The 22,846-nt window shown below is 33.0% G+C and overlaps 2 protein-coding genes and 3 long non-coding RNA genes across 8 annotated transcripts in view; all 5 read left to right on the top strand.

The window, feature by feature from the left end:
• Nucleotides 1-3,634, top strand: part of LOC124451707 (carcinoembryonic antigen-related cell adhesion molecule 1-like) — a 13,355-nt gene extending 9,721 nt beyond the window's left edge. The window contains exons 4-6 of the mRNA XM_047002328.1: nucleotides 2,599-2,874; nucleotides 2,959-3,213; nucleotides 3,595-3,634. Of these exons, the coding sequence (XP_046858284.1) occupies nucleotides 2,599-2,874; nucleotides 2,959-3,213; nucleotides 3,595-3,605 (542 nt within the window). The 3' untranslated portion in view covers nucleotides 3,606-3,634. The remainder of the gene's footprint in view (nucleotides 1-2,598; nucleotides 2,875-2,958; nucleotides 3,214-3,594) is intronic.
• The window catches only part of LOC124452309 (hemicentin-1-like), a 275,710-nt gene that overhangs the window by 159,428 nt on the left and 93,436 nt on the right, over nucleotides 1-22,846 (top strand). Inside the window, exons 11-14 of the mRNA XM_047002889.1 lie at nucleotides 7,197-7,478; nucleotides 7,554-7,808; nucleotides 8,594-8,875; nucleotides 8,954-9,208. Coding sequence (XP_046858845.1) covers nucleotides 7,197-7,478; nucleotides 7,554-7,808; nucleotides 8,594-8,875; nucleotides 8,954-9,208 — 1,074 coding nt within the window. The remainder of the gene's footprint in view (nucleotides 1-7,196; nucleotides 7,479-7,553; nucleotides 7,809-8,593; nucleotides 8,876-8,953; nucleotides 9,209-22,846) is intronic.
• The window catches only part of LOC124451726, a 32,511-nt gene continuing 20,016 nt past the window's right edge, over nucleotides 10,352-22,846 (top strand). Inside the window, exons 1-4 of one of the 4 annotated variants that reach the window (XR_006950621.1) lie at nucleotides 10,352-10,679; nucleotides 11,470-11,633; nucleotides 11,826-11,854; nucleotides 14,255-14,334. This is a non-coding gene — a long non-coding RNA (uncharacterized LOC124451726). Of the gene's footprint in view, nucleotides 10,680-11,469; nucleotides 11,634-11,825; nucleotides 12,312-14,254; nucleotides 14,335-22,846 lie in introns of those variants that run through there. The other 3 variants (XR_006950622.1, XR_006950619.1, XR_006950620.1) reach the window with 3 other exon arrangements.
• Nucleotides 15,885-16,340, top strand: LOC124451733. Its single transcript, XR_006950633.1, has 2 exons — nucleotides 15,885-15,943; nucleotides 16,169-16,340. It is a non-coding gene; the product is annotated as an uncharacterized LOC124451733 (long non-coding RNA).
• Nucleotides 17,832-18,068, top strand: LOC124451761. The gene is made up of 2 exons (XR_006950662.1): nucleotides 17,832-17,866; nucleotides 17,944-18,068. It is a non-coding gene; the product is annotated as an uncharacterized LOC124451761 (long non-coding RNA).

Genomic DNA, 22,846 nt, shown 5'->3' with positions numbered 1-22,846 from the left:
CCTAACTGCTAATCCTATTGAGTCATCTGTAAACGTGTCTATTGCAAGTAAGGTATATTTATTTAACTTAGCAGTGGGTTATCCAAGCCTTCATGTAATCTATATTGTAGCATCGGGCGTAATCGAATATATTTGACCGCGGTCTGGAATCCTGTAGCTAAATACTTGAGCCGTTGAGCGAAAACAAATGTTAAGACTTGTTTTGTTTTGTTTTAATTTAAAAGGAAATTTTAAGACATCTTTTTGATTTGAATAATCTATGTTAAAGTGTTTGTATCACAGATGAATAACACAGCCAGAAAAAATCTGCGAGCCATTCATATCTAAACGACTTTTTAGCTTTTTCACCTAAAGAAGGTAAAATGTAATTTTCAACCGGTTTAAAAGCATTTTTAATTAACAAAAAAAATATCAGACATTTTTAGACCTTTAGCTCTTTCGTGATTAGTAGCTACATCAAATTGTGAATAAAGTAAGGCTTTACATGCATATCTTCAATGGTTTCTTCAGAAACAGCACCTATTTCTCTAGCCCAAGAAATAATATCAGGTTTTTCCACTTTTGTGAAAACTTACTGATATTTTCAGACCTTTCTTCTGTCACTTTTTTTATGGCACTGAGCATGTTGGACCCGAAATTGTCCTTTCAGTTTGGCTGGGAAAAATACTTTAGGCACAAAATGATTAGGTCAGAAACATTAAGCTGATTTAACTACATGTTCATGAAAAAACAAAAGATAAAATCTGCTGATTTCTTAACTGTTCTCCTTTGGACAAAAGAGAGAGTTGAATATTGATTCAAGCCTGCTGTCCACAATCAGGAAAGTAAGTAAACTTTTTGTCTCCAACACAGAAGAAATGGCTTTAATGCAAAGACAAGATCAACACTTACAAAACCAGAATCTGGATATTCTCGTGATAGTCTCGTCAAAGGAAAAATATTCTTTTTCAAGGTGTTCAACGACCTCTTTGACGTCACATTAAAACGCACCATGCTCTTAGTTTTGTTCTCAATATTAATTGAAGCGTTGCTCTTCTGTTGGAGCTTAATGAATACAGGGTACTTGGCACGTCCAAAAAGAGATCTCTCTGTTTCGTTTGTAGATAAACATAGTTTGCTTAAATTGATAATTTCTTTGAAAATTAATTTGAAAGAAGTATTGACTCTTTCTTTTCACGTGTTGAAGATACACAATCATGTGCCTTACTAAGCGTTGCCAATTTACCTTTACCTTTTCAATTTGAGAAAATCTTCTTGAGAACTGGCGAAGAACTATTTTTGTAATGTGTTTTCTTCATTGCTTACAATTTTTCGAAGCTTTCATCCAACTCATTAGCCAAAATCACCTTATCGTCTTTAAAAGAAATACAAATAATGTTAAACATTCTTTTTCCTTGAGCCCATGTCGTGGCTTTTCAACTCATTTTCAAGTCAGCATAATTCAAATGGCAGCACATGTTATGAAAAACACTATTTGGTATGATCTTGCATGTTGTTCAATAGTCAGATGGCTTCAATAATGTCTTCAGTATTTGTTTTGGTGTTTTGTCTCCACTATTCTTATATTGAAATGTTTTTGTTATACCTGTTTACTTATATATGTTCCGCTCGTCGTTTTACTCTGTTTATTCGTTTTACCGAATGTCCTAATTTGACTTTGCCACAAACTTTCGTAAGTGAAATCAGTAAGTGAAATCAACCAATGAAGTTCTTTCATCACTTTTTTATACTTCCATTGTCTGAACTTTCGTTGATTTCAATGAATGGCAATCTTCTTTTTGCCACACCAAGTACACGGTCCGAAGCATAGCGATGGTTTCTATGAATTTTGCGACTACGTTTGCCAATGAAGATGCGTTCGATATTAACCACGCTAGACTTTGCATTTCTTGCTTTTTCAATCCACTTGATTTCAGAGGTTTCAACATCCATTTGACAAACAACAAACATGTATGTAATGAAAAGGTCATTTGTGGCTACAAAGATGGGTTTACCATCTCCACCAAGTTCTTTTACAGGATGTGTATCGATCAACGAGTTGTAATGCACTCCTACCAAAAATGTGTATGAACAGCGGATGTATAATCCAACTTATGATTTCCCATTGTTTACTTGCTTACAAGTCAAAGCATCAATAAGTTCATACCTACCGACCTTTGGCAACGCACCATTGCCTGATATGCACTCCTCTGTCAAACGGTTGGAGGATTTGATCAATTTGTTTTGCTGTGTCTTAAATTTCTAAAACAGTTATTTTCAGAATTTTCAGGTTAATGCTCTAATTCTAAAACAGTTCTTTTTCGAACATTTGATTTTTTCTTTGTTTTTTTCTGGTTAGTTTTTCTGTTTAGTTTTTTTCTCGGTTTTATCTAGGTTTTCGTGGTTTTTTATTTGGTTTCAGTCCATTCACCATGGCAATTGCTCTCCTATAGTCAATAAAACTTATCGAAGTTATGTAAAATGTTGCTTTCCTAAATTCCTAATGCGGGTTGCTATGTTTAAAAAAACTTGATTTTATTTATCAATTACTTTTTACCATATACTCATTTTTTTCTCTATTTTGAATATTGACTGAAAAATTTCTGTTTTTGTTTTCAGCTAAACCAAACGTGATAATCAATTGTTCAACTCCTCTGGTTGTGAATGAAGGTGATAATGTGTCATGTGTATGTAGAGGTGAAGGAGGTAACCCTCCTGCTAATGTCATGTGGTTTGATAAAGATAACAACATAATTGGTGGTGTTGGAGTTGTAAATAAGACATTAGTAATCACTAATGTTACATTGAATGATGGTGGAAATTACACATGTAAAGCACAAAGTCATAATGATCCACGTTTTAGAGATGAAAAATCCATTGAAGTAACAGTGAAAGGTACTTGTAAGTTTGTAAGACAACATTTCAGATCTCATTATAAACGTTTGTGTAGAATGTTGAATTTAATTTTATTCTTTACAGATCCACCACAACAAACCAAGATCACCATCAGTCCAATGTCAGTAAATAAAGGTCAAAATGTGAAAATAACCTGTGAATCAGATGGTTATCCTGAACCAACCTACACTATTTATCATAATGGTGCAGTTATCAGTAATAATAAGACATACATCATTCAATCTGTCAACTTCAATCACGCTGGTTCATATCGTTGTGAAGCAAAGAATAAACTGGGAAATGATTCATCTCAAGTTAAAAATCTTACTATCATCAAAGGTAAAATTAAAATTTTACTTCATCAATTTTTGGGCTAGTATTCTGCATTGTACATGAACAAATTACGACTGTTCAGTTTTATCCCATTTGTACACGTTAGTACAAGATTGTTCTGAACAAGGAAGATAGTTATACATTTTTCTTTGTTGGCGAGATTTAGATTCGTTTTGCTGAAAGACTACCACTGCCAATTATGATTGACTCTTAAGCCTACGCCTCATATGCCCAGTGGCGTAGCTAGCGGTCCCGCTACTCCCGCCCGGCGGGAGTAGAAATTTCCCAAAAAAATAATAAATATTCTATTTGGACATAAGATATACATTATTTCACGAACAATTTGTAATATTATGTTTTATTCGTTCATATTTACGCTTTTATTAGGTGGTTCCTAATCGTAATACAGCAAAATCTCAAGATTTGTTATGTAACCTAGCAACCGCCTTTTCTCGCACATTGCATACTCGCGCGATTCTCCACGTATTCCGCCCATCTTCAGAGGGCGGAACATACAATATAATTCTATATAAGAAGTTTTGAATTCTGGTTGGCTAAGGGACTTGACGCATGCTCAAATCTGCTGTTTTATAGTCGAACTCCCGCTATTTTAAATTGGCGGAGGTTGTAATTATTCGACCTTTTAATACGAGTACAGCGATTAGTGATTATCAAATTACGTGTCATTGTCGGTATTAATTTTCCATTGTGTTTACTCTCAAATTGCTATTTTGTATTTGTGTATGACACAATGGCTTCAAGTGCGACTGCGATTTGCTCAACTGATGTTGATTTAGTAAATAGCTTATTAGCTAAACCGTTCTCTGCTCGATCGTCGGTCGAACAGAATGTTATCGTTCATGAACGGCCTACTCCTGATTTAACTATCCAAAATAAGGGAAGAGCATTTCAGAGAGATTGGTATGAGGCGAAGGACTGGCTGTGTGGCAGTACAACCTTGCAGAAAGTGTTTTGTTGGCCATGTCTAATGTTTTCCCAAAACATCGCCATCGTGGACTAAGAATGGCTACAACGATATGCGGAGTATTATGTCTGATGCTAAGAAGCATGAAAAATCTAAATCGCATTTGACTGCATTTAAGACATGGAAAACGTATGGAGCTAGTGAACGAATTGATTGTCTTATGTCCCTCGCTAGAAGAAATGAGATTCAGCGTCACAATGAGGAGGTAAGACAAAATCGAGAAATTTTAAAACTGTTACTGAGGCCGTGCTGTATTTGTCAAAGCAAGAGTTGCCATTTAGAGGTCACAATGAGTCCGAAGGTAGCTTGAACAAAGGTAATTATAGAGAGTTGCTCGAATGTTTTGCTAAGTTTGATTCTGTATTTGAGCGTCGACTGCACAGTAGACTAGCAGAATCTGATATAGTTGGTGACAGAAGATTTACTGGAGTCTCCCAGAAATTCAAAATGGTCTTATCAGCTGTCTTGATTCAATTATTGAAGATGAAATCAGAAAGGAAATAAATGATTGCACATTTATGAGTATTCAGGTTGATGAAGCATCTGATGTCTCCACCAAAGAGCAGCTAAGTGTTATTGCTCGGTTTGACAAAGCAAGTGAAATTATGGAGAGGCAATTAGGATTTGTGGATGTAAGTATGAACAGAAATGCCACAGCAATATCACAAGTTGTCAAAGATAAACTTGGTGAGTATTCTAATATAAAAGAAAAACTGGTTTTACAAACATATGATGGTGCTTCTGTCATGTCTGGCCATATCAATGGTGTTCAAGCATTGGTTTGACAAGAGTATCCTTTTGCTCATTTTGTTCATTGTGCAGCTCATAGATTGAACCTGGTCCTATGCCAGTCAGCCTCATCAATTTCTCCTGTTAAAATCTTTTTTATTAATATAACTACATTCAGCACATGTACAAGCAATGCCCCAAAAAGAAAAGCTTTTCTCACATCTAACAACCTTGAGTTTCCTGCCCCTGGTGAAACAAGATGGTATTATCGCTCTAGATTAATCAATGTATTGCACAAAACTATGAAAAACTTTTAGATATTTTTGAGGGGTACTTGAACAACCAGCTGGGTGGGATGATGAGTCATTAAGTAAAATAAGTGGCTTACTGCATTATCTTGATAGCTTTCTCTTTTGTTTTCTAGTGTGTGTTTTTTACAGGATTTTAGAACAGTCCACAATTTTGTATTCCATTCTTCAAAATAGGGAAACCCATTTTAACTATGGCATAAGCAAGATTGACAATTTCAAGCAGTTTATTGTGTCACTTCACAGATCAAGCTTTCACCGAGTTTTACCAAACTGCACTAGAAAAGTAGGCCCACCAGCAACCAGAGCAGATAGTAGATACAATTACAAACAGCTTTATTTTGAGATTATTGATTCCATTAAAGGCATGTTAAGTGAACGATTTCAAGATATTAATCAGTTCGAGTTTTTAGACCTTGTAAATCCTAAACTATTTACTACATGGAAGGGCATAGTTCCACAGGAGAAGATCAATCTTCTCAAAGATAAGTATAGTCCTCTTTTGACATCCAAACTTTGGAGAGTCAACTTTCCTTCATTTACAACGACAAGGACTTTCACAAAGAGTGCAGTAATGAGGTTCTTAAATACATCTTCAAATTTAATCTCCAGTCGAGTTTAGGTCAAGTGGTAAATTTGTTAAAATTGAATGGTGTGTTGGCAGTGGCAAGTGCTTCAGTAGAGAGGTCGTTTTCTTGCTTAAAAGGGTAAAAGCTATTTAAGAAATAGAATGGGTCAAGGTCGGCTTAGCTCTTTGTGTAGAATATCTATTCACAAAGATATCATTGAAAAGAAAGAGGAATCAGAGGTGTTGCATAACGAGGTGGTTGAAAAATTTGTAGAAAACCCAGGAGGCTGGCCTTTCTTTATAAATGATGAGTATAGTATGTGTTTTGATATTTGTTCGTATAATACATGGTACTTCATTGAGAAAATTAAGCATAACTTTAAAGAATAAAGCCATCCCTGTCTACTTGCCCCAATCTAAACAAGTTTAAACTAACAAGTAGAATGCTAAGAAAAATCTCTCTATGCACTTTAGAAGTGTCGTATACTATATTATTTTTTGTGCTAATACAAATTTCTTCTGTTTATGCAGGGGCAGTGATGAGTAAATTATGTTTTAGGGGACAATTGTCTCCTGCGTAACTTTTCTCTGAGCCACCTTTAGTACCTTTTTAACTAGTTGCAGTTTCAACGATTGCCACATTAAGAATGCAGCTAACAAAAATGGGTTTTTATAAATTATTGTACAACAAATAATTCGCCCTCGAAATCGCAGGAAATGCTGTTTCCAAGGCTCTGGATTTCAAAATTTTCCCCCGGACCCCCCTAGTGGGGTCGCGCCTCCGGCGCGAGATGGATTGGCGAGAGTGACTATTTTTCCTAGCTACGCCACGGCATATGCCCCTTTCGCTGCGTGCTGCGCTGACGTATGCATCTGTCGTCACCTAGCTGTTAACTTTGCCTATTCCATATCCTCATTAAATAGGTTATCAAGGGTCTTAGACGACTATGATTTGTTTATAGTTTTTCGAAGACCAACGATAGTTGTTTTGGCTTCATAATAAGTCAATATTGTTTATGTCTAGTCGGTCACGCGATTGACTTTCAAAGTTTCAAAGTTTATTATTAATATACAGCTTGAAATTTGAGTGATTATTGTTACGTTGTTGTTCTTTTCCAACATCAAAGTCTTTTTTACAAATAAGATTTTCATTAAGCAAATTGCTTAACAATGCAGCGGTTTAAGGCAAAAATCTCATTGGATAGCAGTTTAGTGAAAAATTTCCACTAATCTGGACTTTTAGCAAGTGATGAGCGGGCTTTGTGCTGGCTTGTGACTGGTTAGGTCATCAATTGAACACTCCTAAGAAAATGCACCTAACACTAACGAATACTCTCATTATTAATTTTCTTTTTCATAACTAATTTAAGAAAGGATAATTTTCTGTTTTTAATTTCAGTGAAACCTACAGTGGTAATTAATTGTTCAACTCCTCTGGTTGTGGATGAAGGTGATAATGTATCATGTGTATGTAGAGGTGAAGGAGGTAACCCTCCTGCTAATGTCACATGGTTTGATAAAGATAACAACATAATTGGTGATGTTGGAGTTGTAAGTAAGACATTAGTAATCACTAATGTTACAGTGAATGATGGTGGAATTTACAGATGTAAAGCACAGAGTCATAATGATCAACATTATAGAGATGAAAAATCCATTGAAATAACAGTGACACCTACATGTAAGTTTGCAAGGCGGCATTTCAGATCTCATAAACGTTTGTGTAGGATATTGAATTTAATTTTATTCTTTACAGATCGACCACATGAAACCAATATTACCATCAGTCCAATGACAGTAAAAAAAGGTCAAACTGTGACAATAACCTGTGAATCAGATGGTTATCCTGAACCAACCTACACTATTTATCATAATGGTGCAGTTATCAGTAATAATAAGACATACATCATTCAATCTGTCAACTTCAATAACGCTGGTTCATATCGTTGTGAAGCAAAAAATAAACTGAGAAATGATTTATCCGATGTTAAAAATCTTACTATCATCAGAGGTAGAATTAAAATTTTACTTCATCAATTTTTGGGCTAGTATTCTACATTGTACATGAACAAATTACGACTGTTCAGTTTCATCCCATTTGTACACAATAGTACAAGATTGTGCTGAACAATGAAGATAGTTATATATTTTTCTTTGTTGGCGAGATTTAGATTCGTTTTGCTGAAAGACTACCACTGCCAATTAGGATTGACTCTTAAGCCTACGCCTCATATGCCCCTTTCGCTGCCTACTGCACTGACGTATGCATCTGTCGTCACCTAGCTGTTAACTTTGCCTATTGCATATCCTCATTAAATAGGTTATCAAGAGCCTTAGACGACTATGATTTGTTTATAGTTCTTCGAAGACGAATGATAGTTTTCTAGGCTTCATAATAAGTCAATATTCTTTAGGTTTAGTCGGTCACGCGATTGACTTTCAAAATTTTAAAAATTATTATTAATATGCATCTTGAAAGTTGAATGATTATTGTTACGTTGTTGTTCTTTTCCAACATCAAAGTCTTTTTTACAAATGAAATATTTCTTAAGCAAATTGGTTAATAATGCAGCGGTTTAATGCAAAAATCTCATTGGATAGCAGTTTAGTGAAAAATTTCCACTAATTTTTACTTTTAGCGACTGATAATCGGGCTTTGTGCTGGCTTGTTATTGGTTAGGTTATCGATCCAACACTCCTAAAAAAAATGCACCTAACACTAACGAATACTCTCATTATTAATTTTCTTTTTCATAACTGATTTAAGAAATTATAATTTTCTGTTTTTAATTTCAGTGAAACCTACAGTGGTAATTAATTGTTCAACTCCTCTGGTTGTAAATGAAGGTGATAATGTATCATGTGTATGTAGAGGTGAAGGAGGTATCCCTCCTGCTAATGTCACATGGTTTGATAAAGATAACAACATAATTGGTGATGTTGGAGTTGTAAGTAAGACATTAGTAATCACTAATGTTACATTGAATGATGGTGGAAATTACACATGTAAAGCACAAAGTTATAATGATCAACGTTATAGAGATGAAAAATCTATTGAAGTGACAGTGACACCTACATGTAAGTTTGCAAGGCGACATTTCAGATCTCATTATAAACGTTTGTGTAGGATATTGAATTTAATTTTATTCTTTACAGATCCACCACAACAAACCAACATCACTATCAGTCCAATGTCATTGAAAAAAGGTCAAACTGTGACAATAACCTGTGAATCAGATGGTTATCCTGAACCAACCTACACTATTTATCACAATGGTGCAGTTATCAGTAATAATAAGACATACATCATTCAATCTGTCAACTTCAATAACGCTGGTTCATATCGTTGTGAAGCAAAGAATATACTGGGAAATGATTTATCTTATGTTAAAAATCTTACTATCATCACAGGTAAAATTAAAATCTTACTTTTATCAATTTTTGAGATAGTATCCTACTTTGTACGTAAATCAGAATTACTTACGTCTTGTCAATATTCATCTTCCATTGACTTGCATTTGTACACGATAGTACAAGATTGTAAAAAAAGTCTTTTTTACAAATGAAAATTTTCATAAAGTAAATTGCTTTATGAAGCAGCGGGCAAAAATCTCATTAGTTACCAAATTAGTGGGAAAATTCCACTAATCTGGACTTTTACTGACTAGCGCGCTGTGCGCTGGTTTGTAAGTGATTTGGACATGGCCATTCTTACGCTAGTCGTAGTTTGGCCGTCTAAAATTGTGATCGTACTCAAATTGTAAATCAGCTCCTGCGCGTGCTCTATGGACTCAGACTGCTTCACCCGGATCCGTGGCATCAAATTTTGCTTTTTTATTGTTCTTTTTACCGTTGTGAAGGAAAGTTTACACTGGGCAAAGATTTGATGTTAAGAATTTCACTATGAACCAAGGTAAAAAGATTGAGTTTCACTCTTTCATTTGATTTGTTCTTTTTGGTCAATTATTATCATTTTTTTCGATAGATATTTCTGTCATTCAGTATTCTGTCAGCATTTTCATCTCTTTGACATTATAATTTGAGCTGATTTCTCTATAGCTATTTTAGCATTTGTCATTTAAGCATTTGTCAAGATATTCATCTACTTATTGCAAAACGAAAGGTAATTTATTTACTATGCTTTAAAATCATATTTATGTTTAAAATACTATTAGCTCTTTCTGTTCACTTTGCATGCGCTACCTGAGATGCTAAAAATCCTTAAAAGAAAATTTAAGCAAATTGCTCTTTTATAGGAAACTTCAGCTCTAGCCACAAAATGCAATTAACATCTCGACCTTTGCCTTAGACTTAATGGAAATGTTCAATTCAATCTATCCAATGCTCAATCAAAATGCTCCAATCTTGTTATCATATGTTATCATAATGCTAAATTATTAAGTATCTACTTTTGTGTTATGTTTATTGTAGAAAAAGGATACCAGTAAGTGAATTATTCATTTTAATTTTCTTTGTGTGATATGTGATGTTAATGTGTTTTTTGTTTCTCATCTTTTGAATAAAATATTTTCATGATTTGAGCAAGTTAGAGAAGCTGTTGTTTTTCGTACAGTACGAACTGTTGTATTAATGTTGTATCTATATTTTCTTCGTTTCGTCCATATCATGTACAAAATTTAATCATGGTTGTTAATGTTGCAGCGGTAAAAATGGTGTTGAACCTTTAGCTGGAGCTAATAATGCACAACCCAATCATTATGAAGAGGCTGGAGAACTTAGAGAAAATGCTTATGAATCCGTTGGCAATCAATATGAAACAGTAAATAATCCATCAACAGGTGATGAAAATAAACCATCAACAAGTAAAGCACCACCACCTGTATATGCCTCGATTGATAGAGAAAACAGAGAAGGAAATCCGGTTTGTTGTGGATATTTGTCATTTATTATTTATAAATAAGATTTGTGCATTTATTTTGTTTTAGTTGGATTATGGTGATGATTTTGAATGCATCATGGAGATTATGCAGGGTGTTTAAAAAAAACTGCTCATATTTGAAAACACCTGCGACATTTGGAATTTATACAATTCAGCAATACATGATCCCCAAAGACCTGTAAACGCAATTGAAAACAATGCATACGAATTGCTTCATTGAAACTTGATTTTATATCAGACGATTCTCTCTAATAAACGCTTTGACTCCAATAGTCGCACCTCACACGTTGCTATTGTTAACAGTGGGTTATCGATTGGGCTAAGAAACCGTATATTTAGTCTTGACTTTGTTTTTATTTTCTCACAATATGGTGATAGAGAATGATGTAAACGTCTCTCTATTTAACTCCTTGTGTCAACTGAAAGCCCCCTCCCCTTTTTCCCTTTCTAGGCTGCTATTGCATTTATTTAACGTCCTGTGTTTATTAAGTCATTTACGATGTATAAAAAACCTATGTATATTTTATCATCTTATGTATATATGAGAAAATATATCGTTGAACATTGAAAGTTTCTCCGGATTTTTATATATAATTTTATTGAGCTTTCGACTCGATGCTTCCTGCCTTCTTCAGAATTTATGAAGTTATTAGTTATTTACAATCCGGCGAAACTTTCAATTTTGAACAAGAATTATGTCTGGATTACAAATCTTCAAGCTGATAAAATATATACATATACAATGACAATATATACGTATGTTTTTATTTAGTTATACTCCTACCTTGACTTTAAAGATGAACCTAAAAGAAAGCCAGACAAAAATCGTCCTGCACCAACTGAATACGCCAGTATTGATATGAGTAAACTGGCACCTGTCGAGAAAAAAGACGACAAGAAAGGCGGTGACAAAGAAGGAGATGAGAAGAAGGAATAGTAAGTTTTATCTTTTGGAAAAGATCCTTTATCTTTTAAAGATCCAAAAGCTCGACGTCATTAATTGATGGTTGAAGAAAAAAGTAAAAGTAAAAATAGATTCATTTGTTGAATATTTTTTTAAAAAATGCCGAAAACATGCTTTTCTTTCTCTTATTATGGTAGTTTAATCTTATTGTAAATTTCCTTTAGAACTGGCGATCGTCGTTAATAAAACAAGAGTACGTAAAGACTTACTACATTTATAAAGATTAACTTTGTTCTTCATTAGATAATCTAGATTTAATCTCTAAACAGTATTAAACTGAATACTTTATGATTGTGTCTGTGTACATAATCGTTTGCCACGAACAAACTTAAATCTTGGCATCTATGCTACAGTTTGTGAATGTATTTTACTTTCCTTTATAAGGCAACAACATTACACACTGACTTTAACGCAGCATTTTGAATAGAATATTGTTTTAATCGTAGTTTTACTTTTGTTATTTTAATTATCATGGTTAAACCATTTAAACTTTTATTTACATAGAAATTAAGTGTAGAAACTCGATAGAAAAATCAAGCAATGTCAAGGAGTGTGATGGAAAACTCTTTGAATTGCTTCTTTACGATTGAATGATTTCATATGCATTAGTGTAAGGGATGTTTACGAATAAAACAATTTCGTGATCATTATTATTTTGCTTCTTTATTTTCGTGTCTACTGTAGATGTGAGATTTGACCTGCCCCCAAAGACAAGCTAACATTGAGTGGCTTTGTTTCAGCAAGCTTGGGCGGTAATAGGAATTTTTTAATTTAAAAATTTCTAGGAAGACTGCAAACTGCGATATAAAACAATTTAGTGAACAAAATTGTAATGTGTGAGTCATTGCACATGGATAGTGCTATCCTTGCTTCGTGTAAACAATGCTTCAATTCCATAAACATCAATTGTAGTTTTCAGCAAACAAACATCTCAATTATGCTCATCAGTGGACAATATTCATTGATCTTTAATGATAATCAATGACAGATGAGCAGGATAGCCTAAGGTAGAAGATAGCCTAAATATATATATACCGCAGAATGCAGATGTTCAATTATTTCTTACACTGAAATGATTCGTAAAATTCAAATGTCTTACTTGGGAGTGAATACGCTTTATTTTAAACTGGATTTGCAATTCTATATTGTCCTCAAATTTTGTAAAATTTTCTTTCATTTAAGATTCTAAGCTAATGGGAAAACAATGTAAATATAACGATTAAAAGAAATTATAGAACATTACTTTTGTACTTTTAATTTCTGAATTTGTTTTCGTGAATTGTTGGGTTTAGTGTTCTGGTTTTAAACAGTTCTTTTAAGAACTATTACGTTATTATTTTAACCATTCACCATGGTATTTGCTCTTTTTTAAACAATTTTAAATTCTAATATACCCGATTAAAAAGAGCAAAGTCGTCTGACGTCATCCATGTAGAGTCCTTTGCTAAACAGAAGTTTGCAGTCCAACCATCTGAATTGAAGTTGCTTGGGTTGAAGTGGTAAAAGTTAAAGGACAACTTGGTTATTTAACATTTGATTCACTGTTTTACGAAATCAAAAATTTCTCAGTGATGCATGCCCCCTGGGACTCGTCAAGAACATTCTCAATCTAGCCACGTTTGGTATTTTCATCTAAAAACTGCAGGATAAGATCATTGGTAAGATAGGTAGGGTAAGCAGGGGGGAGGATCAAGCTTTCCCAGGTCCCCATCTGGAATTCTTTGTAGACAAAGTATAAGAAATTTTTAATTGTGCATTAAAATTGTGAAAATTACTAAGAATATTTCAGCAATAGCGATTTTACAGATGTTATTTTTCACAATGATTTTCTTACAAAAACCACTTATGGATGCTCATCGTCTTCAAGAGCATTGTGATCAACTAGGAAATGGATATTGGCACAGCGTGTCGAAGTATGCTTTCATAATTTATACATTCATCTACAAGCACCATTAAGTTAATTAAATTACAGAATAAAGATTGTGTGGCTGGTATTCTTTTTTTAAAACAACTCTGGGCAATTTGCGTGGCTTGTCATGAGAGAGGTTTTGATAAAATATGATCGCTCTGTTACATATGACAGCGTTGTCACGGCGTTTACATTCTTTTCATTACTTATGTAAATATTTGCACAACATGAGACCCGGAAATAATTTTGAAAAGAGGAAAATTAGCTGGTTTATTTAAGAAGCGCGTGAAGATTTTTCGCCAGCTTAGTTACTTCAGTATTCTTTAAGGTAAAGTGAATCATTTAAAATGTTATCAAATATTGATGGACAAGATCATTTATAAATAATTTCATTGACATTTCACGGAATTTCCTGTGGAATTAAGAAGTTGTCTGAGATGTATCATAGTGGAAAGTTCTTTAATACTTCCGCAAAATACAAAACAAAAAAATCTTGTTTTACTGGCAACAACAGAGGATGTTTTTTATCGAAAATTTAGGAAGTTTTACTGATGCTCTTGTTTTCTTCAATATTAATGGTTATAGGAAGTCAAAAATATACATAAAATATGAAGGAATACATCATATATTTCTGTAGCAGTTCTGTGATTTTACTTAAGTTGCATCTTCACTTTACCTTTATAGACAGAATACAAGATGGCAAAGTTTGACTTCCTTTCATTTGTTTTGTTCTGGTGGATTTCAACATGTCAAGGTATTTATTATTTTTATTAGATCATTAAGGAAGTAAATGGCTATTTTTGTCAAATACAACTGTGGAATTTGCTTAGAATATTAACTAAAATACTCACTTAATTCTTCATTTTGTGTACAATGACCATAATCAGTTCTGCATTGAATGAAATAATTTAAAAGCAATACCTGGCAGTATTTAAGAAGACAAAGAGTGTTCATTTCTTGCGTAATTTTCATCCAACTTTAGTTCAGTGAGTAAACGTCTCTGTGTACAGTGTTTCAGCTGATTTGGAACCTCCTAAAAATAGTTAAAATAAATAAATAAATTTTTATCCACAAAATGAAAAATGCCACAATTTTTATTAGGAGTACTGAAAATTAAATTAATCATTTACGTAATAAAAATAAGAAACTTTCGCGTAACGGACTTCATGAAAATTTATTCAGGAGCGACCGTGTTTTTCATGGGAACAAAACAATCTTATTAAGTTTGAGTCTGAATTTTAACGTGGTTTATTTCTATGTAGGGGGTACATATTCTCTGTGTCATAGGTCCTAGACTAATCGATGTCTTAACAGTACACCTAATGAACACCAAATTCGAAATATTCTGATATCGATATCAATTCATCCCCCGAAATCCGTGTTGAATTTCTAAACATTCACAATGTCTTTAACTCGTCAAACTTTCTACGTTTTGCTTCATAAGACTTAACAAATAGAGCGATTTTACCTTCATTTTCAATTTTTTCGCCTTAAAGAAATGAGTTATTTTCTCCACATATTGCGTCAAAGCCTTAATGTCATCACTATTCTACTATGCTTAACCTTCTACATTGTCTGTGTAATATATTGATTCACGCGTAGTTGAATACTGACTTAAATAATTTAGCAGCTGGTATAAATATATAGTAACAATGATTACACTTTAACAACATTATCATTGCAACACTGCATTAGTTTATTTTAAGGTAAATTATTGGGTTCAACCCAATATACTCGGCTAGCTTAACATCGCTTTAAACAAAACTTTTTAAGAATTTTCATGCATTTTGAATTTCATAATTTTAAAAGACCAAGACGAAACACTACATTAAATACTAAATGAGTTTGTTGGGTTTCATTTCTTCTTTGATTCTTGAAAATATTTTTGGACTTCCTGTTGTATTGTTTAGTTACCAAACTAATAAGGGCCTGTTTACATGGGAATAGTGTAACCCTACTTGCAAGGCTATATTTTTGTGTAGGGTGACTCTACCATTGATAGGTCTGTGTATTACTATTAATGACAGCAACATCAGCATGTTGTAGACATGATTGCAGATGAAACATTTTGGCTTCCTTGAGGAATATTTATAAAGATCCATAATTCAGTTTAAGACATCTGAAAATTGTTTCAAATTCATTTTCATTATATAATATTCACATCGAGTGTTTTTTTTAATGAGGACTTAACATTCATAGCGAGCCAGAGCTGAAAAACCAGAATTTTTACGGCACTAACCATGTTAACTCTTGATTTTATTTTCAAAGATCATAAGCATTAAAATTCATCATTTAATTTTTTCGTGAAAATTGTAAAGTCAAATTTAGTATTTTTGACTGTTACATTGATCACATTTCTTGGTCTTGCCAAAGGTATTTAACTTCAAATATCCATTTCTTTATTTTTACTCAAATGATTTTTGATGTATTTTTAGTTGTTGTAGTAGTAATATTTAATTAGTTTATTTTTTATTCACAATTTTTGAATAGAACCCGAATTAAGAAAATCAATTACTTTTGTTAAGTTAGTAGAAGATGTATTTTTTCACTAAACTATCTTTTTATCAGTCATAGATATTAGCTAAATTTCAATTTTAGGAACAATAATATCTCCACCTGATGGTCAAAAATTTGTATTTTTGCCTGGATCTTCTCACGATATAACTTGGACATTATATAATACTGGAAACTTTATTTTTCGGAGCTGGACCTTTAGGACATTTGACACTCCTTCTTCTGCAGCTCAAGTAATTGTAAGAATAATTGATGATGAAGAACCAGTTTATCGTACATCAGTCCTTAAGTCTTTTGGTTTAGATGTTGAAGTTTTTAAACCTGCAACTCTAATGTTAAAAAACGTTAATCAAAGTTACATTGGTGTTTATAAATTTTCTATTCACGCTCCTGATCCCTTTGGCTCATCTGTTGAAGTATCTATTGCAGGTAAATTGCATTTATTATTTTAAACTTAGCAGCGGGGTTATCCAAGCCTTTCATGTAATCTGAGTAGTTTTAGCATTGGGCGTAATTATACGATATATGACCGCGGTCTGGAATCCTATAGCTAAATACTTGAGCCGTTGAGCGAGCACAAATGCGAAGACTTGTTTTGTTTTGTTTTAATTTAAAAAGGAAACTATAGGGTATCTTTTGATTTGAATAATCTATGTTAAAGTGTTTGTATCACAGATTTTACTACATTTGAGTATAGGACAAAAAATTAGTTATTGATACCACTTTCGATTTTTGTGGTATAAAATTTGATATCAATTGATCAACTGGTAATATCACTATTATGTCTCGCCGAACAAAGAACAGTCTATCCACGCTTACAGATGCTGATGTTAAAAGCTTGATTCTGAAATTGCCCAAAACAGATGAAACCAAAGAAAAAGATATTCCACCAGAAAGATCTGCCAAAGATAACGGAAGAAAGACGAAAGAAAATAAAACGTGCACCGAACCTATTGATAAAGAACCAAAATTTCGCGCACACATGGTTGATGTCGAGACATTTGTTTTAACGTTACCCAGCACAGACAAAATTGTTTCCGAAAAGTTAGACATCGTCGATAACGCAAGTAAACTCGACCAAATCCTCACTCGTCAACGTATTTTAGAAGAAATATCGAAAAAGCCGTCCTTCTAGTCGACAATGCGAAAATGGCAGCCGAGATTGACAGTTTGAAATTTTTTATTAGCATGCTAAGAGAAGACAACAATCGAATCTTGTCTCTCCTAGTTAACAATCAAAATGCTTGGATAGATGTCAATCATAAGAATCAACCCAAGATAATCAACAAAAAACCAACAACTAATCCTCTTCCTCTAGTTCAGGGGTCTCCAAACTTTACAGCCAGAGGGCCACATGAACTTTCATCCAGCATGTTGAGGGCCGACGAACCGTATACCGCTGGTGAAAAAGCGATGAAGAAGTATTTTACACTTCACTCTTCTTGTCTACTATCATCTACTTTTTTTTCTTTTATGTACAAAGTTTATTTTGTTTAATGATATTATTATTTTTTTCTCAAGTGTCTCTGCGGGCCAGATTGAGAGGCCTAACGGGCCGCATCTGGCCCGCGGGCCGTAGTTTGGAGACCCCTGCTCTAGTAAATAGATTTGGAAATCTCCACGATAAATCCCACAAGGAAAATCACGTAGTTCCGACAGTTAGCACACCGTCAATGGAAGTATGCCTAACTCAGTCAACTCAGTCCCAACTGAATGCTTACCGCTGTAAGCAGAAGGAAAAGTTCAACAAATCAAGAATTGACATTCCTAATGACGACCAAGGTATAACTGACCAAAAAACTAGAATTATTCAGCGGCATCAACTCTCATCATTGGTGACTCAATGTTAAAACATATAGATCCAAAAAAGATCTCCTGGTCATCGAGAGGTAAATCTACCTGCCACTCCTTCAGTGGTGCAAAGTAAAGGACATTCAGCAAAAAGTCCTGGAGATCCCCCAAAATAAATATGGTACTATTATTATGCATGTTGGTACTAACGATCTTGTCAATAGTAGTACTGATGAAGTTGCCACAGGTTTAGAAACATTGATTGTAAGTGCGAAGAAGTTAGCAGGTAAAGTGGAAATTTCAAGTGTTATAAAAAGATTCGATGACAAGGTCTCATTAAATAAAATAGCTTTTTATAATTCTCTCATCTACAAATTATGCTCTTAACATAATGTTTCATAATGTTACTATTTAATGAAAATTACTCAACCTGTAAACGGTATCAAACCCAATTAAACATTGAAATCACTGATCAAAGAAAATGATTCATATTTTTTGAAACAGCTTTTAAAACTGGGAAAGTGGAAAAACTGTTACCTGACTCATGAATAAATATCAAAAATTTGGAAACTTTTTAACACTTAGTGCTCACGTACATTTAGTATCCTCGCATTTACTGGTTCATTTTGGAGCTATTTAAACACGAAAAACAAAATGCTTTTGTTATGAAATATAAAGTATAAAATGAAAGAAAGAAGATTAGAAATTTCAAACACTTCGAAAATGTCCATTTTAATTTATCTGTAAATTTCTTTTTCATTACATTGCATTAAAATGACGCTTAACTTTGTGCCTCTTCCATTATTGCTCTTCATTCAGACAAAGCATCTCCAATTCTTACAGCTTGTTGTTAAGTATAGTTTAAAAACCTCTAATCCTCTTAGTAATACGTTCATTTTTCCAACTTATGTTGTAAAATATTTTGGTCTATTGAATTGAAACCTTTTCAAAAGTCTGCAAAAAAGTCGAGCAGCTACCATCAATTGCTTCGAATTCATCTTCGTCAGTTGTACAGTGGCCTTTTCATGCGTATTGTTGTACATTGATTTTATCTTTAAGCAGTTTTGTAACAGTAAGGCATTCCATAATATTAGCCAAATCATGCGTAAATGCAATGGGTTAGTGTTCATATTTTTTTGGAGGGATCACTTCAGGGATTAAGGATCAAAATTGAAGTTTTTGTAAGAGTAATGGTAAAGTTCCGTCTTTAATGACTGATTATGCATCTTTACATGACTGGGACGGAAAGATTTAAGCCTTAGAGCGACTTGTTTGGGATAATATCTCTTTTTGATGTGACAAGCAATATCAACAATATATCAAACGGCTACTAAAACGAAGTAAACACATTAGTGGAAACCTCAAAACGCAATTCTTTTTCGTTTACACTTCATAAACAAAAGTTGTCGAATCTTTCAATGTGAAGAAAAAACCAGACATACAAACCAGTCAAATCAACTACAGACTATTCTTACAAAACTAAATCCAAGTCTTTCTATAACAAACTACCCAGCAAAAACTACGAAAGTTAACAAGACGCTTCTGTAAATATGTGGACGTTAAAGTAGTTTATTCCTTTGAGAAAATTCCAGAGGTTAAAGCCAAATTCCTCCCACAAAATAAAAGCCACTGAAAGACACTATTTCCTTTTTTTTCGATTCTTTTGCGTGATATAATTCTCCTTATATTATTTAGGAGATAACTCGCCATTTCTTCACACTTATCAAAGAACACACAACTTCCAACAAATATTTACACATTTACAAACACCTTCACACTTCACTACAATGTAAAACTAAAACAACTTATGATTTTGCATCGTGGACATCGGTTACCTTTTATTTTACTCTAAAACTTAAAGAAGCTCTCTATACTAAAAAAGTTAAACAAACAATGTCATCACATCAACACCATCTTCAATTTCTACGTATCTCTAAATTATTCAGTAATTTGATACCTGTAACATATTTCATATGAATATATTTCTCATTCCTCTGTACTGAACATGGTATAAGATTTCCGAAACCCATGTTTAATTTCAAAAAAATCGTCGTTCTCTTAAAATATTTCATATATCTGTTGTGTTGTTGGGAAATCATAAAAATATGATTCATACAATAAAAAACAGTTTTTACCATCATATGAAAGGATGTAACAAACATTTCAACATTTCATGGTTAAAAATATTTTTGTTCTACACTGTATAGTTATTAGGTAGTGGTTATGTAAAACGATGTCTTCAATTTGTCTTATCTTTTTTTAGTTAAACCAAACGCGACAATTAATTGTTCAACTCCTCTGGTTCTAAATGAAGGTGATAATGTGTCATGTGTATGTAGAGGTGAAGGAGGTAACCCTCCTGCTAATGTCACATGGTTTGATAAAGATAACAACATACTTGGTGATGTTGGAGTTGTAAGTAAGACATTAGTAATCACTAATGTTACAATGATTGATGGTGGAAATTACAGATGTAAAGCACAAAGTTATAATGATCCACGTTTTAGAGATGAAAAATCTATTAAAGTAATAGTGAAAGGTACTTGTAAGTTTGTAAGACAGCATTTCAGATCTCATTATAAACGTTTGTGTCGAATATTGAATTTAATTTTTATCCTTTACAGATCGACCACAACAAACCAATATCACAATCAGTCCAATGTTAGTAAAAAAAGGTCAAAATGTGACAATAACCTGTGAATCAGATGGTTATCCTGAACCAACCTACACTATTTATCACAATGGTGCAGTTATCAGTAATAAAAAGACATACATCATTCAATATGTCAACTTCAATCACGCTGGTTCATATAGTTGTGAAGCAAAGAATAAACTGGGAAATGATTCATCTGATGTTAAAAATCTTACTATCATCAAAGGTAAAATCAAAATTTTACTTCATCAATTTTTGCGCTAGTATTCTACATTGTACATAAACAAATTACGACTGTTCAGTTCCATCCCATTTGTACACGATAGTACAAGATTGTGCTGAACAATGAAGATAGTTATATATTTTTCTTTGTTGGAGAGATTTAAATTCGTTTTGCTGAAAGACTACCTCTGCCAATTATTATTGACTCTTGGGCCTACACCTCATATGCCCCTTTCGCTGCCTGCTGCGCTGACGTATGCATCTGTCGTCACCTAGCTTTAACTTTGCGTATTGCATATCTTCATTAAATAGGTTATCAAAAGCCTTAGACGACTATGATTTGTTTATAGTTCTTCGAAGACCAACGATAGTTGTTTAGGCTTCATAATAAGTCAATATTGTTTATGTCTAGTCGGTCACGCGATTGACTTTCAAAATTTCAAAAATTATTATTAATATACATCTTGAAATTTGAGTGATTATTGTTATGTTGTTGTTCTTTTCCGACATCAAAGTCTTTTTTACAAATGAAATTTTCATTAAGCAAGTTGGTTAATAATGCAGCGGTTTAATTGAACACTCATAAGAAAATGCACCTAACACTAACGAATACTCTCATTAATTTTCTCATTACTAATTTTCATAACTAATTTAAGAAAGGAATATTTTCTGTTTTTAATTTCAGTAAAACCAAATGTGGTAATTAATTGTTCAACACCTCTCGTTGTGAATGAAGGTGATAATGTATCATGTGTATGTAGAGGTGAAGGAGGTATCCCTTCTGCTAATGTCACATGGTTTGATAAAAATAACAACATAATTGGTGATATTGGAGTTGTAAGTAAGACATTAGTAATTACTAATGTTACATTGAATGATGGTGGAACTTACAGGTGTAAAACACAAAGTTGTAATGATCCACGTTTTACAGATGAAAAATCTATTGAAGTAACAGTGAAAGCTACTTGTAAGTTTGTAAGACAGCATTTCAGATCTCATTATAAACGTTTGTGTAGAATATTGAATTTAATTTTATTCTTTACAGATCTACCACAACAAACCAATAATTTGAGTGGATTTCTGTGTAGCTATTTTAGCATTTTTCATTTAAGTTTGGTCTAAAATTCCAACCAGTAAATTTGTTAACATATGTATCTCCAACATCATTTTTCCTTTCAAAATATTCATCCACGGATTGCAACACAAAAGATAATTTATTTACAATGCTATAAAATCATATTTATGTCTAAAATACTATTAGCTCTTTCTGTTCAATTTGCATGCGCTACCTGAGATGATAAAAATCCTTAAAATAAAATTTAAGCAAATCGCTCTTTTATAGCAAACTTTTGCTCTGGCCACACAATGCAATTAACATCTGGACCTTTTCCTTAGACTTAATGGAAATGTTCAATTCAATCTATCCAATGCTCAATCAAAATGCTCTAATCTTGTTATCATATGTATTTTAGTATTGTATACAAATAAACTCTTTTGATTTTTTCCATGTTTTTAAGTTCTATGCTTCTACTCTAGACAACGTTCTTTGTGATGACCAAAAAGAGAGAATAAAACAGTGCAAAACAGAATGGTACATTATTTTAATAACTTTAACATCTGGAATTATCGTTGGAATTTTCGTCTCTATTTTATTTTTTTTGCGTTATCGTCAACATTGGTTAAGTAAAAAACGTCAACAGTTTCAATCTCCATCTGAAGTTAGGAAAAATTCTGTTGATACAAATTATCAAGAATTGGATTTATCAAAAATGAATAAAGAAGATAATTATCAATCATTGAGACCAAAGGATGACACAGTTGATACAACTTATGAAGAACTGGACATATCGAAATGGAATATAGAAGATAATAATTATGAATCTTTGTAAAAAAATAATGAATCGGAGTACGAGATAGCCACGAAAGAAGAAATTATGAGAACAGTAATTTTTTTTCAAGAAAATCATAAATTTATTCTAAACACTTGTTTATAAACATTTTCCATGTTGTAAATTCACAATGGCGCTTTTACGAACATTTACATTTTCTGATAAGATTTGAATTTTGCATCTTTTCCTCCTTTTGGAGCTGCCAAT

This window comes from Xenia sp. Carnegie-2017, unplaced genomic scaffold (genome assembly GCF_021976095.1).
Source record: "Xenia sp. Carnegie-2017 unplaced genomic scaffold, XeniaSp_v1 HiC_scaffold_24, whole genome shotgun sequence".
Classification (NCBI taxonomy): Eukaryota; Metazoa; Cnidaria; class Anthozoa; order Malacalcyonacea; family Xeniidae; genus Xenia; species Xenia sp. Carnegie-2017.
This window is presented reverse-complemented; position numbering and strand designations above follow the sequence as displayed.